Source organism: Poecilia reticulata, linkage group LG19 (assembly GCF_000633615.1).
Source record: "Poecilia reticulata strain Guanapo linkage group LG19, Guppy_female_1.0+MT, whole genome shotgun sequence".
Taxonomy (NCBI): Eukaryota; Metazoa; Chordata; class Actinopteri; order Cyprinodontiformes; family Poeciliidae; genus Poecilia; species Poecilia reticulata.
Window position 1 is genome coordinate 10,135,990 of NC_024349.1, and position 24,138 is coordinate 10,160,127.

Consider the following 24,138-nt stretch of genomic DNA (forward strand, 5'->3'; position numbering starts at 1 on the left):
AGCAACCTGTTAGAGCAAGGTACCAGATTTTCCAGACCAACCAGTGGAATTAGAAGATCCATAGTGGCACCCAGTATCTGAGTGTTCCTGACTGGTACATATTCTTGAAAACGGTAGTTACCCAMGTAAGGAMTTTTCTCAGAACTGAWGGAGGTTCCTGGTTCTCTAGCTGTTCTGGTTCACCCAGCCTTTCTCTCATCTGWGCATTTTCCCTCATCAARTTCATGTTCTGCCTGTTCAAGTTCTCAATTTCTTGACGAGCTCTCTCACGTTGGCGATGCATGTACTCAATTTCATCGCAGAGGTTGTCCCTCTCTCCAGATTGCTCATCAGCGAACAGCTCTGCCTCCTTCAAGTCAATCAGAAGCTTCTGGAGTTTTCTTCTGAGCGATTGTTGGACAACTTCAAAAAAACGCACWGAATCTTTTGTTTCCAGGTAACTGCGCCCTGTCTCATGAAKCGCTTCATGAACCGACCCGAGCTGCRCACGGAGTGTGTTGTTTTGACTTGCCAGTATTTCATACTCTGCTTGCAGGTCTGGTAGCGTGGAAGCATTTCCAGAAGTCTTGGYGCGCTCTATCTTCCAACTGAGACATTCAGCAATCTGTTTCAGTTGTTGATTTTCCTCCTTCAGTCTTCTCTGTATAACATCATCAAAAGTTACTTTATTTAAAATTCTGGCAAGCTCACCAGGCACATGTGTGAAACTCCTATCTTCGGACATTTTTTGTACACTTATTGAAAAGTCAAGATTATACGTATGTAAAAGCCAGTATTGTTATTCGGAGTTGTAGAGCAATCTGACATGTAACACAAATGAGTTGGGATTAAAGGGAGATGGATCAAAGTCATCAGTGATGTCATAGAGCATGAGTGACATCACTGGTTCATCAAAGCCACTAGAAGCCTGTTGTGTGTGGGAGTGTGTTCTGTATTTGATGCATTGTGGGGACCATTTTCCTGGCACATATTACATTGTGGGGACTCACTGCTCCCAAAGAAGAAATGCTTTTTTTGGGTTCGGGGTAAAGTTTAGGTCCAAGGTGTGAATTGAGTTGTGGTTGGAGTTCGACTGTAGAAATGAATGGAAGTCAATGGAAAGTCTCTGCAAAGACAGCTAGACAAACGAGTGTGTGTGTGTGGGCGTGTGTGCGCGTGKGTGTGTGTGTGTGTGTGTGTGTGTGTGTGTGTGTGTGTGTGTGTGTGTGTGTTTGCAAATCAATACTGATGAGTCGAGTTTCTACAAAGTGGAAATAGCCCACTTGCCAGATTTTGCGTTAGTCTTCTTGGAGGCTCTTCTTCTAACATTGTATCAGAATCACCGAGGTTCGACACGTTAAAGACAGTTGAGCATAAGCTCCAAGGTCCCTGGGGCATCCATGTAGAGCTCAACCTGGAGTCTCGCCTCCTCTCTTTCTGCCTCTTTGTTTTGCAAACGGATTGTGGGGGGTGGAAGCGATAAGATGCTGCAGAGACTGTTGTTCCAGGGTTCTGCTTTGCTCAGCAGTGTGATCCGACCGAATCCATTTTTTTTTTTTCTGCGCCACTATATTCTCCAATTACTGCATCTCGCTGAGTATCCAGCGCTTCAATTTGGCTGTGAAGCCTGCAGCAGCAAAGTGAACTGGGTTGCCGTTTGATCACTTCATCTGTGATATGAGACCGCAGCTGAAGGACTCCTGAGAAGAGCACGTTATATTTTTTTTGTGACGCAACGTCTTGAAATCTGCTGTTATTAGCTGATGGAATCTCCTTTTATGAAGAAAGCCTTGTTGTTTCCAGCCTTTTTTTTATGTAGCCTGGGCATGAAGCATCTTGTGCTTTCACCATGAATTTAGTTTACCTAGCTGCATTTGTTTGCAGAAACTCAGCCAGCCTTAGTGTTTTCTGCATTTTAGCAGTGTGCAAATGTTTTGGATGGATGCGCGCTTTCGCAGCTGGCCACTTTGTTGCTCAACTAAAGAGACATGCCCTTCACTGTGCAGATATGGCTGCTGATTGTGCTTGCACTGCACTGCACTGCATTGCAGGCAGGTGTCTTACCTTGTGAAACAACATGTGTCCTTTGCCTGCAAAGCCCCCCGAGCAGTCCAGCACAGATGATCAATTTTATCCAGCTCTGTGTTGCTCAGCAGCAACTTAATCCTATAATACTCGGGTATTTGTTGCAACTGAGACTATGCCATATTTCTCTGTGGGTTTCTTCTTTTGTCTTTGAAATGTGATGGGAAAATCTCTGACTTCATATCTGTGGTACACAGTTAACTTAAGAAGAACGCAATGCAACCACAGAGCCAGTCTGCCTCTGCTGCAGCAGAAATGTTTACATCTGTCACATTATCTGTAGTGCAAAAGGTATGATTTGCAAGCACATCTAAAGTTGTTGCTGTGGTTTCTGTTTCTTTTATAAGTGAAAACACAATAGCTTTTTTTATACTAGTCTCTTGCAAAAGTATCATAATCACTGCAACCACAAACTTCCATATTTCATTCAAACTATGTGACTGACAAATACATAGTATCATATATCTGCAAAGTGACAGGAAAATTTTCTTTTTTTAACACATGAAATTCTGAAGTGTTCATTTAAATTCATTCCCTTTTACTTTGATAACCATTGACTGCAACAAGTTGCCTTTAGAAGTTATATCAGTATAAATAAAGCTGTTCCGTGAAATAATAATAAAAAATTATAATAAATGTCCACTTTGTGGCTCTGGTCAGATGAGACCAAAACTGAACTGTATCTCCAAAATGCAAAACACTTTGTGTGTCCATGATGATGCATTGTGGTCGCAGCATCATGCTGTGGATATACTTTCCCTCAGCAGGGACAGGGAAGCAGGTCAGAGTTGATGTGAAGACAGCAGCCCTTGAAGAAAAGCTGTTAATGATGGGGCGTAGGTTCATGATCCATCAGCAGAACGACTACAAACATACAGCCAGAGGTTTATTTGAATGATTTGGATCAAAGCATTTTAACATAGTAGAATTTCCCAGTTAAATCTAAACCTAAATTGTTTATGGGAAGACTTGACTCCTTTGAGTCAGACTTGGATTGACCATATTTGCAAAAAAAAATGGCAACAAACACAGTCTCATTCCTCAAACCCACCGCTTTAATTGTAGTGGGAGGTTATTTAAATTTTTATTTGCAGAAACATTCACAAACCACACATTATTTTTCCCACTTCGCAATTTTGTACAACACCGAATAAATGCTTTTGGGTTGCGGAATGTGAAAATGTAAGTGGTTCAGATTAAAACAGTGAGCAGCGTCATTTCAGAAACTCTACAGTGCATTTACGATTGTTTGAATCTGTGATTTGTCTGCGCCTTCCTCTGTTTACCAAGTCCTCTGCGATTTTCCGAGACTGCAGGCCACAAACAGAACCAGATATTACCTCCACCACTTAGACCCCAGCATGCTGAATCGCAGAGACATAATGACACGGCGAAGCGAAGATGCACTCCCGCTGCTCCACGGTAACTACGGAAAGGATGGATTTAAGACAGCATCCGAACAGTGTGCCCTTTGCAGCAATTTAAAGTACGGGCTGGGGGTACGCAACTAATTCAGCTGCATTAATCAGGCAAAACACATTACCGTGCAAATCACGGCGGAGCGAAATGATGAGCTGACATTGTTCTGCCAGTCAAACAGTCTGATGCACATCAGTGATCCAATCGTACGACACAACCCGAGCACAGAGTGGAGCAATCATTGGAGAAAAAGCCTCTGCTGGTTCTGTTCTTTCATTACAGACATGACCCAGAACACTAGTCTATCCATCAGCCTGTGTTTATCCAGTCACCGGCAGACTAAATGACTTCAAGAAGCTGGATAAATGACAACTAGTGGGGGATGCAAAACGTCCAGATCATCATTTAACCTTCATCTCATATCCGGCAGCTTAAGAGATTTTCTCGCAGCAAATATTGGCCTCAGAAAATCAATAAGGAATACTGCAGAGGATGAGGCAAGCTGTTATTGCACAGAGAGTGGGGGATTTCTTCTGAAAAGTTTACCTACCTTTGTGTAGCTGATTGAATTGGTTCATGGGACAGTTGCAAGAAATATACCAAAGAATCAGCATCATGATTTCAGACACTTATAGCCTACATTCCCATCCAGGCTCCCATAGTTCCTGGTGCCAGTAGTTTTGCTAGATTTGAAGTTTAAATGAAAAGAAAATGACCAGAAGATCACGGCCACGTGAAATTCTGGGTACTTTTTGTTTTAATCTTTCAAATTGTTGGAACGGTTTTTGCTGAATCTGATGCTTTATTTAAAAATGTTATTGAGCCTCGGAAAAACAAGTCATATCCACTTTTGTATAAAAGAATTATATGTTTATAAAGAAACGTGGAATGTCTATCAAAGCTGTTTAGCTTTTCTTTTCTGCATTTCATTGAGTTCTGGAAGAATTATATCACTCCAAAACACAACGTTGTCTATTTTCCACTATGTCATTACTTTTTTGTTTATTTTGAGCTTTGAAGTTTATGTCTTTCTTTATTTTGCCTTTGAAAATGTTGGTCTATATGGCCTGATGCTACTCTCTGATGCTTTTTGACAATTTATGACAGATTCTATTTGTTCAGTTGTTTATTATACTGTCAAATGGTCCAGAGCTAATCTCTGGGCTTGCAGAAACGTTCTGTCGGCTTAAAGAACTTGTAAAATAGATGTCATTATTTTAGACATTATTATATGGCACCAAATGCAGTGTGTCACAGTGAGTAACTGGAGCACTGCGAGCCAAATCCCATTACAAACGGCATTGAACTTCATATCATTCAATGAGACAGACATGCAGTTAAACGGTTTAGGAGCAGCCTTGCTGCAGTCATGCTGAGCTGGAATCCAATGTGCATAAACATTTTTGATGTCAATGCTTGTGATTAGAATGTTTTTTTTTCTGTGCTGCAGCACTGGCTGAGGTTTGCAGCTGGCAGGTTGAGGGGTTTTTAGTGGTATTTATGTCTCCAGCAGACAAGGCCCTGGCAAGGTGAGCTAGACGTTAACTCAGAGGAGTGCAGTCAGGCTTGCGGCCAAACGTTGTCAGCCTAATACCGGCAAGCAGTCCAGGAGGAGCAGTCGCAGCATCTGGATAGTCAAGCTCCATTAGGCTCCTGGCTCTGTTTTACACCGGCTTGCGTTACAGCCTTGTTGACAAATGGCAGGAGAGGTGGTGTGTGTGATATGAATCAGCTCAGGGGACCTCCAGCATGAATATCATTCCCCCACCGTTGCTCCCTGATCTTTCCCCTCCCTCCTTAGCTGTTGTCGAGGAACTCTTGCAGCTGCCTCCCTGGGATTCATGGGGACAGCATTAGCTCTCAACCTTGGTGAAGGACTAAACACAGCCGCCGTCCTTGCTGTCACACTGCTGCTGACAAAAGAAAAGGACTTCTGCATTTAAACCCTTTCTTGGTCTTATGTCAGTTCAGGCAACTGCAAAATCCTTGCAGCTAATTAACTAAGTACATGTGATGTAAGGGTCGAGCATCTTTGATGTAGCCTGATTCTCTGCCTTATGGCTAGTGATCTGTAATGGTATGTGTATGGGAAATTTCAGCATTTGACCTTTTACTATTAATTTCAGTGTCAAAATGCAAATCTGACAATGAAAGGTTGCTTTCTATGATGTTGTAGGTGCTACTGTTACAACAGCTTTTCTGTATGATATTTTGGCTTTTACCAATTATAAGTAGATTATTTTTCAGGAAACTTTATGTCAGATTCAATGTAGAAAGCACATTTTAAGTCAAAACAAAGGAAAGTGAGGAAGACGCCATGCATGACTAAAGAAAAGAGTAAGGAGGCAAGGCTAAAAAAATGGCAGGTATGTATAATATACAAATACATAATATGTGTATATTTTTCTACCTTTTTGGTCGCTTCACTGCAACTGCTGTATTTATTGCAAGCTGATGTAAAAAAAAGGGAATGTGTTTCCATTGTGTTTGTGAATCCAGATAAAGTAAAAAAAGAGAAAGCAGTGAAAAACAGCTAAAATAAAAAACAAAAACAAAAAAAAACAGCAGACTGCACTGCTTCCTCAAAGTTACTACCAAATAAAGAGACTTTGGAAGCAAAATGTCAAGTATTGATTCAAAACAAACAAACAAAAAACCTTCTGACTTGTTAAATCAGAAATACTTTTTCACAGCTAGTTGTAGGTTTGGTCTCTGGAGAGCAGCAGCAGCAACAGACCTCAAAGTTTACGATAACTCCTTATGTGGAATCAGAATCAATGACATACCCAAGCTCTTTATTTTGAGGCTTGAGGCAAAGTTGCATTTGTTCTCTACTCATATTCATGCCGTTTACAGAGCCACACAATTCTAAATCTCAAGATTTTAACAGAGTGGAGCATAAAGTTACCCTCTATGAGGACAATGTTGTTCTGTATTTGAGTGATGCTGAGGTAACTCTTTCAAAGGTGATCAGTTTCTTTTGCAAAGGGTAATTGTTAGAATACAAGTCACTTATTGAAAAACCAGAGATTTAGTCAATCTGAATGAGATAGGAAAGGAATTACTTATGACTTACACTTTCACCATGTATTGGTGCATATATGTTAAAAGAATGTGCTGTTTTATACGGTAGTTTAATAATGAAGCAAACCGTACACTGTTGTGTTTCTCTTAAACACACTGCTTTTCTGGAGGATAAAACACACAGGGAGAGGCTGAGGTGGTTATTGATGTGTAATGCCCTTGGACTGGAACCCGGGAGGTGAAATGGGATAAAAGGGAAACCGTCACTGATATGTTGACTCAAGGTTATCCTTTAAAGAAGCTACATCTCTCTGTCGTCAGCTCTTTGTCTAGTTTGTTCTTGCCGCTACGATAGAAAAACATCCCAGCTTCCTGTTGAATTTAAAGATTCCTAACCATTCATCCCTGTGTCCTCACAAAGCTTACAGTAGTTACAGCTAAAAACACAACTTCTGAGCTGGAAGAGAGAGACTGTTGCCTTCTGGGACGCAATCACAGACAGAGAATGGAGCCCACCCCTGGCGCTCAGGACCCTTGCCAGCTAATAGAAGTGGCAGCTGATCATTTTCAGTTAATAGGTTCAAATAATCCCCTGTGAATTCTTGTGCAATCCCTGGAGTCAGTGTGTTACGGTCTGACAGCTTAACTCCTGCTATGGCCAAATGGATCTCTACATGCTAAACAGTAGCAACAAGAAATCTGTTATAAATTTTAACATGACATATATATTTTTTTCTTTCTCCATTCCCTCCACGCTGCTGGTTTCTGCCACAGGAAGTTGAGGTTAGTCTCTCCTTGTCCTTTGTTTTGTGTTGTGCTGTTCTGTGCCTTGCAAAAGTATCAATACGCCTAGGACTTTTTCTCCTCCTTGCGCTAAAACCATAAACGTCAAGATATTTTTTTTCTTTTCCAATTTAACCAAAGCTGCAATAAACTTATTTAGGTAAAAGATAAGAGTCCATAGAGTGGCATTGGCAAAGTCCAGACCAAAAACGTAGCTGAGAATCTGTGTTTTAAAATTCATGTTCACAGATGCTCTTCATCCCATCTGACTGAGGTTGAGCTCTTTCGTAAAGATGAATGATGAAAAGCAAAGCTGGTAGAAACATATCCCAGCTGCTGGAATTGTAGAAAAAAAAAAAAGGTTACATGAAGTAAGTAGTCAAGCAGTTTTCAGATTTTCATAATTCATAAAAATCCTGTATCGCTTTCCTTCATCTCCACAGTTATGCATTGCTTTGTGTTGGTCTATCACACAAAATCCAATAAAAACCACTGATGTTTGTGACTATACCACAACAAGTGCAAAAAAAAAGAAAGTTCAAAGATAAATACGACTGCAGGGCACGGTAGTATGCGTTTGTTCAGTCGCGTCTCGCAGGCTGCCTGATGGGTGAGAGATAATTCTTTTTAAAGCACAAACACACACCCAAATCAATATAATACAGCATATATTTCTGCTGCAGTGGAGTGCAGCCTTTGACTCCAATTCAGCTGCAACACAAACACATTCAGAGTTAGGCGCATTAACATGCAAAACACAAACAGCTAAAAAACTTACAGCCAAAGTCAAACTCACAGATGCTTCACTAATGATGAAATAATACGAAACGCAACTCATGAATAAGAATGTATTCTGACTGAGATGGAAACTGTAATATCAGGGATGGAAAAAAAGAAAAAAAAAAAGGTAAAAACTCAAAGCGTATTCTTTTTATGTCTCACTCTGTTCACAGTATTTGGAGCCGCCTTTTGGGTGTTCTTGTTCAGCTTGACTTGAGAGCTCAGTCTCCGTATCCCCTCACCAGAATAAGTCTGAGCTAAAATGATCAGACCTGCTCCTCGGGGTCCTCGCTAGGACTTGTGCTAAATAGCAAGCAGTTGATCCTCGCTGTCCTGACAGAAGGAGAAATGGGTCAGAGTGGATGAAAATGGGGGAAACAGAATTTATCATTCCAGCACAACGCCTTCAGGGACAACTTAAAAAAAATGTGTTCGTTTGTAAATATTCCCCGTTCACGGCGCAGGAGCGGTGATGAATTCAAAGTTCAGAGCCTGGCTTTGTGAAGATTACTTTATTTTAGAAACTATGTCTGCATGATTCAGAATGTGTTTAGATCTTCACTCTTTACCGGGGAATGTAAACAAACCTTGTGCTAAAGATCCTCAAGATCCCTCGTGTTTGCTCAGTTTTCCCAGAACTGCAGAAGTGTAAAATTATTTTTGATCTAAGCTGTTCTCTGACGTGTTGCCAAGTCAACGAGTCAAGGAGGGAAACTCTTCAACACCGTTAGTCAACACAATACATACTTGCGAAGGTGCGTAACAACCAAGCCTTTTCACGTTTGTTTTATTTGAGTCTTACTCCGTAGACGTAGCAGAAAAATAGTAGGAAATGACAAATGATTGTCCATTTTTTTGCAAGTTCAATCTGTAAAGTATGACATTTGTCCTCCTGAGTTAATATTATATTATAGATGATCTTCTTTCCCATTGAAATTCAAGGCAGTTGTGCGATAGCAGGATGTAGTTCAACATGCTGTGTCTGTTAATCGCTGCTTGTTTGCATATAAGACCAGCTTTACCTACTCCACTGCACACTGGGGTACGATTAGTTGTAGCTTCATGTCATGTCGATACTAAAACACCTGGAGGGAATTCAGCTCAGTAAGTTTGCTTAGGTTTGTTGCTCCAGCTGCAGCTTCTGTTTTTATATTGTCATGGACAATAACAGGCAAGGTTTTATTAGTTTTCTTTTCTTGCGTACATACCCCAGCCTTCCTCGAAGACATATGGTTCTCAAGACTTCTTCAAAACGAAATCTGACAAGGAGAGCTGGCATTTAAGTTCAACTCCACCCCAAAGTCATTACTTTGTAAGAGCAAAAATAGCACAAACCCATTTTAGAAGAGCTGGAGATCTCACGTTTCTCTACAAATTTAATTTAGATCTGGACTTTGAATAGGCCATTCTAATGCCTGAATATGACATGATCCTTTGTAACTTCACCACAGTCATTTAGGGTCTACCATACTGCTGTAAGGTAAACCTTTGCAGTATGACACCATCATCCTTCACGGTGAGGATTGCATATGTAAGGTGTTAGTTTTCAGCCACATATAGTGTTTTAAACATCCATCCACGCTAGTACCTTGAAAAAAAACTACACATTCAGTAGGAAACATGCAAACTCCCTTCTGCATAATAACCTCAGCAAATGAAGTCAGTTCTGAATGTTATTTATAGCGTACGTCTCACTTCTTATATATTCTTTAATTAAGTATGCTTATCTGGATTTCCATTATTGCATGACTTGAGCTTCCATGTTTCTTTCTGGCATAAATAATAAAATCGAATAATGCAAATATTTTTGTTCTACAGGATGACTACATCAGAAATGCTGAGGAGACCACCGGCTCTGAGGAAAGTGAGTAGCAAAAATGAAAGTTTTTTTTTTTTTTTGGGCCAGAAAGAGCAAATAAGTCTAAGCTTTGATTTAAAGTGTTCTATTACAATAATGTACACTATTATCAAGACAATCATGTTATAAAAAAAAAACAAAAGGAAAATATCGCTTGCCATTAGGCATCATTTCTAGGCAGTAAATGGCCTGGCACCTATTGTGAAAGCATTGACTTCTTTTAGTGCTTGCTGAGGTCAGACAGCTGGATTGGAGCACTTGGCTGTGGTGCCTGAGCTTTGTTGAGGGTGAGAACACAGCTGTGATTCAGAAAAGTAGAGGTTGTGCCTTCAGTTGGATCCATTAGTTAGAAAAAAACCAGCTATAATTGCTTTTGTTGCTGAGAGCTCAAGTCAGAACTCCCACCAGGCTTCATTTTCATCCACAGGGGTCGGTTCCTTGCTGAGAAAAAGAAAATCTCACCTTTCGAAATTCAGCTGCGGAGGAGGAACAGAGAACATGTGAATTCGAAGTTTAGCTACCAGAGAAATATTGTTATTTACCTTGGGCATTTAGAAAATTTACTCATGGAGAAAGTGCTTTCACAGATTCCCTACTTTCACGAACAGTTTCAAAAAAGTATTTATTCTCCAGGTGAACGGCATTTCAGTCAACTCCAAACCTCGTTAACTTTCCTTTTTCCTTTTTTTTTTCTGATACGTAATAGAGATTTCAAATAATTAAATTGTTATTTTAAAAGGGAGCAATACAACAAATGGTTACATTTTTGGAAGTGTTCAGCAAATCCGAAGTTACTTAAGACATTTCTGGCAAAAACATCAGTATTGAGGTGCAAGAATTTAATCGCAAAATACATAATGAAAATATTATGCAAGATTAATGGATTTCAGTGACTCAGCCAAAATAATCACCAAATGATTATAATAAAAAAAGAACAGTTTGAAAAAATTCAAAAATGCCCGATGGGTGCATCGGGGTTAGATAAATCTATGGACCTTAGATGTCAAATCAGCAGCTACAGCTATAAACTGTTTTAAACAGATTTCTGATCCACTGCTACCCAGGAATATTCATGCTCTGCCAGGTCTAATGGGTCAGACTTTCCCCAAGCAGAACATTGCCGTGTTTTTGCCAAGATGCCTGCCGTTAACAGTTTGTAATTTATGCTGTAGTACAGTAGGTCACACTGGAGACAAACCTTTATAAAGCAGATTTCATCCGCTGCCATGATGAATCAGTGATTCCTAAAAGAAGACATCACAAAGGGATGATCATGTTCAAATTCCATGTTATGCAGTCTGAAAAAAAAAAGATATTTCATACATGTATCTACGTTGCTGGTTTCAGCTGCTGTGTTTCCAGTTTAGCTTCAGCAGAGATGTTGGGTGGTTGCTTTGCTTATGCAACTGTTCAGTTTTACTCTCCATCCAGCTTTGGGCTCACTCTTTGAAAGGTCAGAATCATAAACTGTGTCATCAATCATTTCACACACACACACCCGCATGCACACACACACCTTTATGTGCACATTGCAGCTAATTAGCAGACCCTTTTCAGTAAGACCCTGGTGAATGGGGAGTACTGGAGTGGGGGTGTCGGACTTAACACCCCAGCTGCACTGCCTGAAGCTGGAATTTTTCCCCACTCATCTCGGAAAACAACAAGAGGAATAACTTGTGTAATCCTGTAAAAAAAAAAAAAATGCTTTGCTTGCTGGAGTGTGGGTGGCGTTCATTTGAATACGATTGATTTCATACCCCATCACAGCTCCCTCTGGGACTAATTCTGCAGATCTAATTGATCAAAGACGTCTTCTTTGCAAATTTCCCAAGACAGGAAAGACTCCTGGAAGGTGTAGCAGCAGACCTACAACAAAAGACACATCAGAAAATTTCAGCCGCTGACTGCCTTTCATGTGAGCTGATTGAGACATCAGCTCAACAGATAGCTCAACAGTTTAAGGAATGCTCTAAAAGCCTGATGCTTTGACTTAACAGAGGAGCTGCCGTTCTTGACCCTGACATCTTTTGTGTGAACCAATTTAACTTTTTTTTTTTTGCTTTTTGAATATTTTAATGAAAATTTTCTGCTCCAGTTTCTATAACTTTCACAAATCAGAGAACATATCTCATGAGCTCACACTCTAATGGGCCTGTCTTCCTTAGACTTTAATATTTTAGAAGCACAATGAGTGACCTAAAGTCTGTCCAATGTAGGCTTTATTTTAGCTCACTGTGCTTCAGCAAATGGAAAACAAATGGACGTCGAATGGGTCCGCTGATGATCTCAGGTGCCATGTTGAAATGTGGGGATTCTGATTGGAAAACATGTCAGAAATATGGAATGCTAAAGCAGATGGATTTCTGTGGAGGCGTGATTATAACGAGAGAAAATGGGCGCAGTGTTCCAGTGCTATTAAAAAGTATTGACTCCCTTGTAGATTTAATATCTTTTTTTGTCACTTAAATGTTTCAGATCATCAAACACACTTTGAAATCAGTCATTTGCCAGGCTGGTTCCTGTTTGTTTCAGTGAATTCTTGATTTTACAAGTTTGCAAGCCAACAGTGGAGCAGCTACGCAAGGATTTATTAATAAAGCAGTTTGTGAGATTAGATCAAATCTGTTTGTCTTTGAGTTTCAGAAAACATAAATTATGTTTATAATGTGAAGCTACACATCGCTATTGGAATCTATAATAATAATAAAAACCATTCAACTTTTTTCACAAGAACAAACTGCAATACTGTGAGGAATTATGACAAAAAAAGTGAAGTCAAAGTTCATCTTAAATGCCTGTTAGGAGAAAGCATTATGTCGCAATCAACTAAACAAAAAATAATGATGGATTTAGGATTAACATGGTCAAAAAGTGCATTTTATACTTTTTTATTATCATTTAAATGCAATTTTCTGCACAGTTAAAAACATAAATACCCTGCAGTGTAACTGCAAATTAAAAAATTAACTTTAAAGCTTCTGACTGATTTTAAACAGCATGGTGCATCTAAAATATTGGCATCTTAGTGCTGCATTCGACACACATGAGATCATACCAATTGACACTAAAAGACGGAAAAGAAAAATAGACAGCATTATTAAGGCTGGTTCAAATCTTTCTGGAAATATTTTGTGTCATTGGGTAGTTATAAACCGGAATAACCAGATATCACGCGTTGTTTGTTTTATTTGACAGTACTTTACGTTGCAGGGGTTTGAGTAAGGTTAGATGGAGTTGTCATTTAAGACTGCCAGCATTAAGATGGTCCATGGGCCAAATTTGCTCATATGTGCAATGAAGTCTGTTTATTGTTCCTCTGCTGGGACAAATTAAAGTGTAGTGGTCACAAAATCTTTTATATGAAATGTTTTGTTTTTTTCAAAATTTTATGAGCTGTGAGCTCTGCACAACTCTGAGCTCTGTTTGGCAGAGCCTTCATGCTACAATTTCTCTTTGGGGGTTAATAACGTTTTGAAATAGTTTTTTTTTTTTTTTAAACCTCAGTAGGAAGTAGAGCTTCAATTTAATTTGGAGCAACCTTGTAAACAGAAATACTAATCCAATCTCACTCATTATTTTCTGTCTAAGTCTTTTTTATGTTTTCATAGCAACAAATTAACTTTATAAAGCAGTTGGGTAATTTAGGCGTTAGCTCTTTGAAGAGGTATAAGCTTTATTGCCAGGCCTTTCAAAGAAATTTAAAAAGCTGATACTAGAGACTGGGATTGGCTGTGCTGTTTCCTAGGGTGTCTGGTGAACTGGATGCTTTAAATAAATTCTAGTTTAAACACATAATAAATGTGCTATTAGCAGGCTCTTGCAGCAAATGGTGACATAGAGGTAAATCAGCTATTTGATCACCAATAAGAAAACTAGTGAGAGCAAATACCAGTTTCCAGTGTTGCTTCAGTTGCTGATGCTCTAACTTGCATCTGTTTTTTTATTTATTTTATTTATTTTTGTTTAAGAAAAATGAACAAGGTAGCAAAATGAAACAAGGTTTTTTCTTGAAAAATCCCAAAGTTGCAGAACCAAACAAACTACGGTCTTCTCTTGGGAGAACTGAATATGTGGATTTGCACCATATCATAATATCAGTTTAAAGATAAATTACTCACTTTTGTCCAACATCGCAAGGTAAAAAAAAACAAAACAGGTTTTTCATAAGATAGTTTATAAATTTAGTGGAACTGTGAAGATTAGATAGATAGGAGTATGCTATGGAGAATGTCGTTACTTAACTTTCAAATTTCCAAAAGATTGCCAACAATTTATAATCTAATGTTTTACATGAGAAATAGAACTAACGAATGAATGCCTTCAGTTTGCTGTTTTTGCTTAAATCCTGTCTTTTGTTCAAAAGTTCCTGGCAAAGTAAACAGTTGATCCTGCCGCAATAACAACTTCCACACAGAAGAGTGTTGCCATGTTGCAGGATAGGCTTATATGAAAACAACTGATGATAGCATGCTCTTCCACAGTATTGTCATGCTAACATGCTCACAGTATGTTTTTTTTTCTCTCCTAACATACATGTTTAATGTTAGAAGAACTCAGCAACAGTAAGTTTTCTGGAACTCAGCTTGAGTTGAGACCTTATTTCTCTATATATTACACAAGGATTTCATCAGCTGCCATCCCCCAAAGCATTACAATTATTATTTTTACTACACTTGCAATCCGACTCTGGGTTAAGACTTGCATGATGAACAAAAAAATCTCTAATTAAAGCATTTAAAAAGGCTACTAGTGACCTACATGTAGTTTACTGTATATTCATCTATTAAAGATGATCTGGAAGTATTAGCGAAAAATATTGATAACTGGAAAAAAAAAGAATTCTTCGAAAGGTTTTCCAAATATGGCCACAGTTCCTAATTAGGCTGAACATTTTTGCACATTTGTTTAACAGAGGATGAATCAAAAGCATTTTCTCTGAATGCATCTACATAATTTTGTCTTGAGGTTTGCTTGGAATTGATGCAATGATTATCACTGTTAAAATGCACCAGGTAGTGAAGCACAAGACGAACAAACGCTCATTAAGCAATGGCACGATGAAAGGGTAGTCATGCAAAAACACTATGAACAATTTATGTTTTCTTTTTGTCTCAAATTATGCGTGGGTTCATTAGAAAGTCTTCAGTTTCATTCTACCCAGCTCCTTAAGGTGGCACCTAGACACCAGATCTGCAGAAGTCTGGCTTTCCGCCGCTTGTTTAATGTCCAAGTTGACTGAAACAGCTGCTTGAAGCTGACTCAGGATTTCACAGCTTAAATTTCTCTGTGCGACTTTCCCCCCCCCCTGCCAGTCACTTTTAATTTGATGTAGAGCCTCTGAGTTTTCTGAGGCGACAAATGGACTGCGAAGGTGCGACATCTACTTTCCAGCGGCATTGACCGTTGGCTGAGGCAGGTGGAGGATGCTGTGCTATTTCCGTCTCGGTCTATCAGTGGAAAAGAGGCTGGCATTGAACCGCTTGACTCTCTGAAAAGATGGGGGGGGAGAGAAAGGATGTGGAGAAGAGAGGGTGGGGGTCTGTAGGGAAGAAAAAAGGGAATGCATGAGACATAGATGGGAGTGTTTGTTTCTGTGTGAGAGAGAGAGTGGAGGCAAGATGGGGAAAGACAGTGACGAGTTGACGTGGGGGAAGTGAGATGTGGCAAGCCGAGAGGAGAAGATGCTCAATCAGTGCTGTCAGGTTTCCTTGCAGTCAGAGACAACTGCCTGAGACTGCAGGCACTGCTACAGATGATGTGCCGCCTCACTAATGACAACCGGGCGTCAATGTTTTTGGCAGTGCAGACAATTGGCTCATTTGTGAAGCACTGCTGGAATTATTTTTCCACCGCGCACTTCCTGATTTCCATTGCGCTCGCTTGCTCGTACGAAACATAGTTTTGCAAGAACAAAAAATAATTTCAGGCGGCGTATTGAATCAACAGAAATCGATAATGCTGCACGAAGAAATGGCAGCTCTCCCTGTTTTGCGCATTCTAAATCATTCCCCCAAACACTTGCTCCTTGTCAAAAGGAACAAACAGCAACGACATGTCTCTCTTTTTCAGAAGATGAAAAAACAAGAGATTTCAAACTTTTTTGCTGTGACTGACAACTCTGCATCTGCAATGTTGATTTTCGTTATGCATTCACAGCTGTCGACACCACTAAGGACCCCTGCCAGAATGTGAAGTGCAGTCGGCATAAGGTGTGCGTTGCTCAGGGCTACCAGAGGGCCACATGCATCAATCGCAAGAAACTGGAGCAGAGGTAGGAAAGGTTTCAATCCTTGAATAAGAATGGACCTCGGTTTATGTCTGCAAAAGATGATGTGTGATCTGAGTGGACAAGCAGTACATTGCCAAAGTATTAATACCCTTTTATAACACCCTCCACATTGTAACAGCTATAAAGTTCAGTGTGTTTTCTTGGGATTTTATGTGACATACCTAAACAATATATATAAATCATTCTGTTGTACAATGTACATATACTGCTGTTTTTTTGGTGGACAGCTTAAGAAAACTGTAGAATGTCTCTGGTGTCTGTTTAAAAGAGGCTGAAACTGCAGAAACACTGTGAGGGGGGAAAAAGTAAAGCTTCTGAAACTGTGATATTTTAAAATCATGGTAAACCAACCCCACACTGAATCATTTATTCTTAGAACTATTGCCAAAGCAGATACAGTGCTGGGGAAAAAAAGGAAAGAACAAAGCTTGTGTAGCTTTATATTCTTAGATTAAAGAATATTTGGAGATATGTATGACATTACATGAGGAAATGTTACAGCTTGTAGCCACGTTAACTACAAATTGAGCTTGAACAATCAAAACTTACCAAATACCACAACTCGAAAGAACACTGATCCCAAAATCCCAGAAAAAATTTCTTTTACAATCAATATGCACCTAATATTAAGTTTCATAAATGGTACTGACCTCAACCCCATTAAAAATTCATAAACATTGCATGAAAGCTGAGTCGCACCGAGGCATGAACAGATTTAAATGAGCCCTGCAAGAAGAGCAGCCAAATTTTTAAGTCAGAATTATTCCAGCAGCTTCTTAATGTTTTTAAAAGAAGCTTTTGGGTTTTGTGCAGCTAGTTAAGGGGCATTTTATCCACGTACATCAGGCTTTATATATAACTTTAAAACAGTTTGATTTAGAGAAAAATCCACAATACATTCCATACTCACATATTTATTTTTATTCATAAAACTCAGTGATTCCACCTTGAAAATATAACATCCATCTATTACCTATACGCTGGGGAGCTGGTGCCTTTCTCCAGCAGCCATTGGACAGGTCATTAGTCCTGTCACAGGACAAGCAGCCATGCACACACACACACTCACACCTAAGGGTGATTTAGATTTTGAACCAACTGCTCTACCGTGACTTGAAAAAAACATACAAGTCCACAATTAATCCCATCAAAATTGACAATAGGAAGTTTATGCTAAAGATAATCATCTTTATGTAAAGATGTATAATTATGTATTATGTATGTAAACCTTTGCGCGGCACTGCGGCGCCCGCATGTAGGTTTCTCTCTTCACAAAGAATCTTTCCTGTTCAGTTGTAGACATCTTTTTAAAAGCATTTATCTTCCCCTGAGCTCATTTGTTCCACTTTGATTGAAAAGCAAATGAGCAGTGTTGCCGCCTGAAACGAATTAATGGAGTGAATTATTACTACCTGAGAAGTCTATCTGCAGCGACAGGGGTTTATCTTTTTCAATAAAGTGCATCATGTACAGACTCGCTGCTGAGCGGAGGTTAGGGGTGTGTGGGTGGGAGTGTGTGTGTGTGTGTGGGGGGGGATGTGTGTCGAACGGTGGATAATGAGTGAGAATGTAGCTGCACCAAATCATCCCGGCACCAGTAAAAAGCGACGATAGCAGCCGAGCCTGATGCTGTTACCTGCTAAACACGAGGACTCTGTTTGTTGGCTGCTATAAAAATCTGAAAAAGGACAAGCTGTTGAATATTGGATCTGTTCAAAGAAATTACAAAAATATTTTCTCACTTGTGTCTGATTTAAATTTCACACTCCTAGGAAATATATCTGCCTTGGAGGTTTGTGGAATGGAATTTTATCTCGCTGACAAAACCAGTTGAGGAAACAAGATGAACACAAAAAGAGTGGCTGAGTTTGGTCGCAGTCAGGGGAACAATCAAGCCAACAACTGCAACGTAAATAGTTCTGTTGTCAATGACTTGATAGGAAGCATCATGAAGCAGTGTTGTGTAATCAGGCAGTCATGTTTTGACTTTGCATGCAGCCGGTTGGTTGTATGGAACCAGTTTGTACATCAGGACACTCACACCTGTCATCCCACTCCATATCATAAAAAAGCCTCATTAATTATTTTTGCTATGAATATTAGAGATGTAAAAGGTCTGCACACCTGTATTAAAATTACATTTATTTTGGAATGCAAAAAAAAAACAGCTACCTCCAATTATAGAAAGCAGCAGAGCAGGATTTTTAAAATGAATTCTGATTGAATATTTGACAATTGTTCTTAGAATTGGTAAAGTACAACCCGAAAACCACCAAGCCTCAGGTTTACCACAAACTGAGACATTCTGGAGCAACTGTGAAGTGAGTTTAAGATTAGCAGAGTGTGTGAAGGCATAAACCAAAAACGAAGCGCTTCCTATGAAAACTGAGAACATTACACCACCAAACATGGTGTTTGGCAGCATCATGCTGAGGTTCATTTCACTGAACAATAAAGAGCAAATTTAAATGAGCTTTGCGGTTTCTGTTGAGAAAACTGGTCTGAAAGGTATTACATTTTTTTGCCCAAAGCTTGTTGATGACCACAATGTGTGCAGTTTCTCCACAACTTTCTTATGGATGTTTAACCAAGTATTGTTACATTTATTGCACAATTGTCATCCTGTGTCAATAGGAGAAAATTTAAATTTTAGAAACAGTCTCCACTCCGGAAGAAGAAAGGCCAAAAATAAATACTTAAAAGCCCAAACAGTGGATATTCTAGTCAGCTTTGAGTGTTTGCAACCTTTTGACCTGGACTGTATTTTGTAGATGTGAATGCTAGAAAGAGTATCTTTTCTTTTTTTCTCTCTCATCCTCAGAGTTAAACAGTCAGAACAACAAGAGCTACGTGAAAGCAGCTGCAAGCCTTGCCCTGTTGCTGCATCTTCACCAGTATGTGGCTCCGATGGACACAACTATGCTTCAGAGGTAAGAAAACACACACACACACCCGCGCACACATACATACGCATATATATAAGATAAAAGGGATGGCGGCTGTGTCAAGTCCTTAAATAATGACATGAGGACCAGTCAAGTGCAGTTTCCTGCCACGCTGACACGTACGTGGGCGCACCAAGGCGGCAGTTCATCACTGCTTGCGGGAAGACATGTGAAGCGGGCTGAGCGAGGCCTTGTGATTAATGGGGAGGCGTTGTTTTAGAACGGCGTCACCGTGGACCGTCCACCAGCAGGACTCTATCGATTTACTGTGCACTTTTTAATTTTGACCTTGCATGAGAAAGACAGCAGAAAATGACAGCTCATTCCCGCTGCCTTCCCTTTAAGTGCAGTGTCTCGTCTGAATGAACAATCTCGCTTTCCTGCGGTCAGCCTCATAAATATTTTATCTCGGTTCGTGCCTTTCTCGCCCTCCCTCTCTCGCAGTGCAAGTTGGAGCAGCAGGCTTGCCTCTCAGGTAAAGACCTGAGGATCATGTGTTCCGGATTTTGCCCCTGCGCCACTGCTCCTGCTGCGAACGCTGACATGAGACGCGGCAAGTACCTTTCTTTCACCTGCTGCATTTTCATGCATCTCGGTTTGGGGAGTCTTTTGAAGCAATATCTACCCTTAAAAATGTGTCTCTTTGCACACATCTGCACACATTTTATACTCTGACCAAGGTTTTTGCAGGACACCAAAATGCTGTGACATTAGATTGAGCTGAAATAATTTTTTATTCTGCAGAAAATCTTCCCTAAGATATTAAGATAGTACTTATGACTCTCAATCTGTCATTAGAAACTGCTCATTTAGATGGACATAAACAAATAAAATCTTTGTTGAAGTGAAATGAGCTCATCCTGCTTCTGTGATTCTATATATATGCCATCTTTTCCACTGAACCCCCAGAACTCCATAGTTAAGAAGAAAATCTTCATATTTATCAACAATTAAAGGAAATCAATTTTATTTAACGAGAATGAAAATATTTTTGATACATAGATCTACTTCTGATCAAATTCTCTACTTTTTAGGGAGTGAGGGGGAAAAAAAGAGAAATATATTTCGTCTCCTTTTCTCACTAGACAAATCCACTCAACTCTTGGTCCCAATGTGGGATCAATACTCACCAATACTTAGGGATTATCGTTAGCCAAAGGTTCCTCTGGTGGATTCCTGCTCTTTCAGTCAGGTAGTAATTAATTATTTAGAGTGTACACAATCAATCAAAGGACCCAAACACCATTGATTTGCAGAGGCTCAGGGGCATGTAAAAATGCCAATTGGCCAAACATATGAAATGTTACTTGATCTGCAGCCTGGAAGAAGCATGTCTTGAAAGTGAAAGTGCATTTCGATTGGGTGAAAGTGATTTCCTATCTCAGAGTTAGTTGTAAAAATAACGTTTTGTCTGATTGGCAGATCAGGGGTTTGAATCAATCAAAGACCTAACAGTGCAGATAGAAAGCTTTTCTGTGTAATAAAATCAGTGTCTTTCACACAGAGTTCCTGTCTGCCTTTAAGGGATGTAGCTAAATCATTTTGCTGTGGAGGATGTGCCAGACTTTGATTCTTGGGATTTCCGTATTTGTTCCCCCCCAGAGAGCTGCACCGGCCAGGATCTGGCTGACTTGGGCGACCGCCTCAGGGACTGGTTCCAGCTCCTTCATGGAAATGCGAAGCAAAACAACTCTGGCAAGCCTGGAGCTGGTGCCACCTCGGGTTAGAGAAACTCCGAACTTGCAACTCTTTTTAACTCTGCCATGAAAACCCGAAACAAACCGTCGCTGTGCACTTTTTCCTTCTAAACAGTGCTGGAAAAAAGCCTGGTAGCCAGCTGCAAGGACTCCATCGGCTGGATGTTCTCCAAGCTGGACACCAACGGCGACCTGTACCTGGACCAGACTGAGCTGGCCGCCATTAACCTGGACAAGTATGAGATCTGCATCCGGCCCTTCTTCAACTCCTGTGACAGCTACAAGGATGGGAAGGTCTCCACGGCAGAGTGGTGCCTCTGCTTCTGGAGAGAAAGTGAGTCAAAACTTTGCAAGAAGGGAGCTGAGAGTAGGCGTCTTCATCTCCCTCCGAGTTGTAGAGCAAGAAAGGCAGGGTGGCTGTAAAGTAGGTGAAACAAATGAGCGGAAACTGATTGTAAATCCACTGTAGGCATTAAAATATGACCACGGACTGGACAGGGTTAAAGAAAACGTGCTTTAAAGAAAGTTTGAGTCACAGAGCATTGGAAAAACGTTCACGTCGTTTTGAGTTTTTCCTATTTTGTCACAAACATATTTTAGTATGAATATGTTTTCAATTTGTGTGTGGAACTAAGCGGGTGTATTCCACTGTCTGCTAGCCGAACCTACAGCCTTTCTAGGAGTTTGCTGATTTGCGTCATCTCTCTATTAATTCATTCTCCTCCAAGTCTGACAAACGAACTCAGCGTGATTAGAGGTTGAAATCCAAACAACAGTTCTCCTGATTGATTTTCTCCACTAACAAGTCCCCGAGGGCTTAATTCTTCACCTTCTTCCTTCAACTTTCCCTTGCATCAGAACCTTGGACTGAACAAATCAAACCCTTTTCGATTGGAATGTAGCACGAGGTTGCAAGCTTAAGAGCATTATTAACTTTGATGAAAACGCATAGAAAGTTCTGTTTAGAGATTCTCCAATTAAGGATTTTCATTTTGCCTGATTTCTGATCATGAAATTTTGTAACGCTTTGACCTTGAGATTCCATTTCTGTTTATCGAGATGAATCTTTAAAAGGAACACACAGCAAAAGTATTTCTAATTTCTGAAGAAACAGAAAATGTAACTCTGTGTTATGATATAACAATTATATTTTCTGTACACCTAAATTACATTTACTAATACAGTAAAATCCTGCAGACAGTGAAGCAGAGCTCTCTATAAAACCAATTTGAAAAGAAGAATAGCATAGCTTATTTATTAATGCCTGACTATGCCTCAATATTTGCTTCTACTTGAAAATCTCAAAATGCTGAAGTGCCCTTTGTGACAGTATTTTGAAATCTTTCATGGATAGTAACAAGAAAACCACAAGACAAAATCTCTGGTTTACAGTCTTATCACCGTGTGTGTGTGACAAGCTTTACATTAGCTCTGCAGTTAAACAGGATTAAACTTTTCCTCTTTCTGTAAACTTCCATAAATGCTTGCAAGGATTTGCTGCTTTGGTGGTTTTTCCACACAAAGTGTCCTCTTTGTTTCTACTTTTATCTAAAAGTGCGCCTTGCTTCCTTGTCCCACGTCTCTGCCCGCATCCATATGTTCTTTCAGCTGAACCCTCCTCGATCAATCAAAGCTCAGGGATTGAAATACAAGACTTCTTAAGCAAATCGATACGGGCAAAACGTGTAATTATGAAGAGCATTGATTGAGATAAAGTTTGAGGAGAGCACTTTCGGGTTTCTGTCCGTCATCACTTTTCGTCTCGTTTCTCGCAGAGCCGCCGTGCCTCGCCGAGCTGGAGAGGATCCAAGTGCAGCAGGCAGCCAAGAAGAAACCCGGTAAATGCATTATTCCTGCATGACGCCGTGAAGTTTGAGATGTGTGTTAAATCCTAAGCTCACGTTTTGGACATAAGCTCATTGGGGTAGTCATCTGAAATCCCTTCTAGGGCATGCCACTGCTATGCAAATGTGTTGAAGTCACGCCATTCAGCCGCGTTTGCCATCACACTCACTGCAAATTTCCAGGTAAAAATGTGAAATAAAGAAGCGAAAGACAGACAACAAGCTGCAGGGGGCTAATTAAAGAGATCACAAGCACACAGCACGGATTAGGTCCTAATCAGGCTGGAGGGGATTAGAGGGCAGTGCTGGCTTTTGGAAAGACCAAGGTTAATGTAGACACTTGACTCCGGCAGAAACCCCACACTGCAGCATTTGCGGCAAATAACACTGCAGGAGCTTTTGTTTTCAACTCAAAACTTGGGCAACTTATCCTGCGTCTGTTTTCGCTTGTTTTTATTTATGTTTTTTTTGTTGTGGGTCAGGGAGGATCGGTGCCGCTTAGAAAACTTTGCTCTGAGTTTGACAAGGTTGTCCTGGGGGAGGCTGAAGAAGCGGAGCTCTGTCACAGAGGCTGTCACCGTATTTTAACGTGCCACTCTCACGGCATAAGGAAACACAAACCATACAGACTTACAGTGTGAGATGACGTCCGACAGCACGTCCATACACGTGCAAAATAAACAGAAACTGTGTTATTTTATGCAAGAAAAAAAATGATATTTTTTTTAGCCTGGGTCACCGAAGTACACTGGAAATGTCTGAACCTTCAATCATCTACGGTGGAGATCATTAGCATGCTTTTCATGATTTTTCTTGAACCTGGTAGTAATAATAATGTAATGTAATAATGTTTTTAGGCACCTATATTCCCAGTTGTGATGAGGACGGCTACTACAGGAAAGTGCAGTGTGATCAGAGCCGAGGGGAATGCTGGTGTGTCGACCTGCATGGAGAGATGATGGGCTCCAGAGTTCATGGAAACCCAGACTGTGGTAAGGCTATGACAATTTGGAAGCTTTACTTCTTTTATTTTGATTTGTTTCTCCAAACCCTAAATAATTTTTTTTTAATTGATATTATAATTTATTGCCAGATCATTTGTTCTCTTCATGTCTTCAGTTCAATATATTTTAATCGTTACAGTTCATGTCTGTATCCATTTTTTCTTTCAATATTTCTAAGAAGTCATGATCTTTTGTGTGTTTGTCTTCTGGTTTTCTCTTGTGTTTCTTGACATTTCATTTTAGTAATACTAGTGTCTATCCATATTTGTTCAGTCATTTGTATTGAGTTTTATAGTTTGTGCAATTAAATTCATTTCTCTTAGATCTGTGTTAGTCTTTTCTGTTTGGTTTATAGTTCCTTTTTAAGTCTTAGTTCACCTCCTTTTCTGTAAATTGGTTTCCCTGCCTCAGTTTCCCCTGTGTTCTTTCTG

The 24,138-nt window shown here is 39.9% G+C and overlaps 1 protein-coding gene across 2 annotated transcripts in view; it reads left to right on the top strand.

Annotated features, from left to right (window-relative positions):
- Positions 1–24,138, top strand: part of LOC103481456 (SPARC (osteonectin), cwcv and kazal like domains proteoglycan 2) — a 68,003-nt gene that overhangs the window by 40,926 nt on the left and 2,939 nt on the right. The window contains exons 3-11 of one of the 2 annotated variants that reach the window (XM_008436902.2): positions 7,282–7,290; positions 9,889–9,934; positions 16,085–16,199; positions 19,039–19,147; positions 19,607–19,715; positions 20,765–20,884; positions 20,975–21,193; positions 22,635–22,697; positions 23,561–23,695. In XM_008436902.2, coding sequence (XP_008435124.1) covers positions 7,282–7,290; positions 9,889–9,934; positions 16,085–16,199; positions 19,039–19,147; positions 19,607–19,715; positions 20,765–20,884; positions 20,975–21,193; positions 22,635–22,697; positions 23,561–23,695 — 925 coding nt within the window. The remainder of the gene's footprint in view (positions 1–7,281; positions 7,291–9,888; positions 9,935–16,084; positions 16,200–19,038; positions 19,148–19,606; positions 19,716–20,764; positions 20,885–20,974; positions 21,194–22,634; positions 22,698–23,560; positions 23,696–24,138) is intronic. The other variant, XM_017310809.1, reaches the window with a different exon arrangement.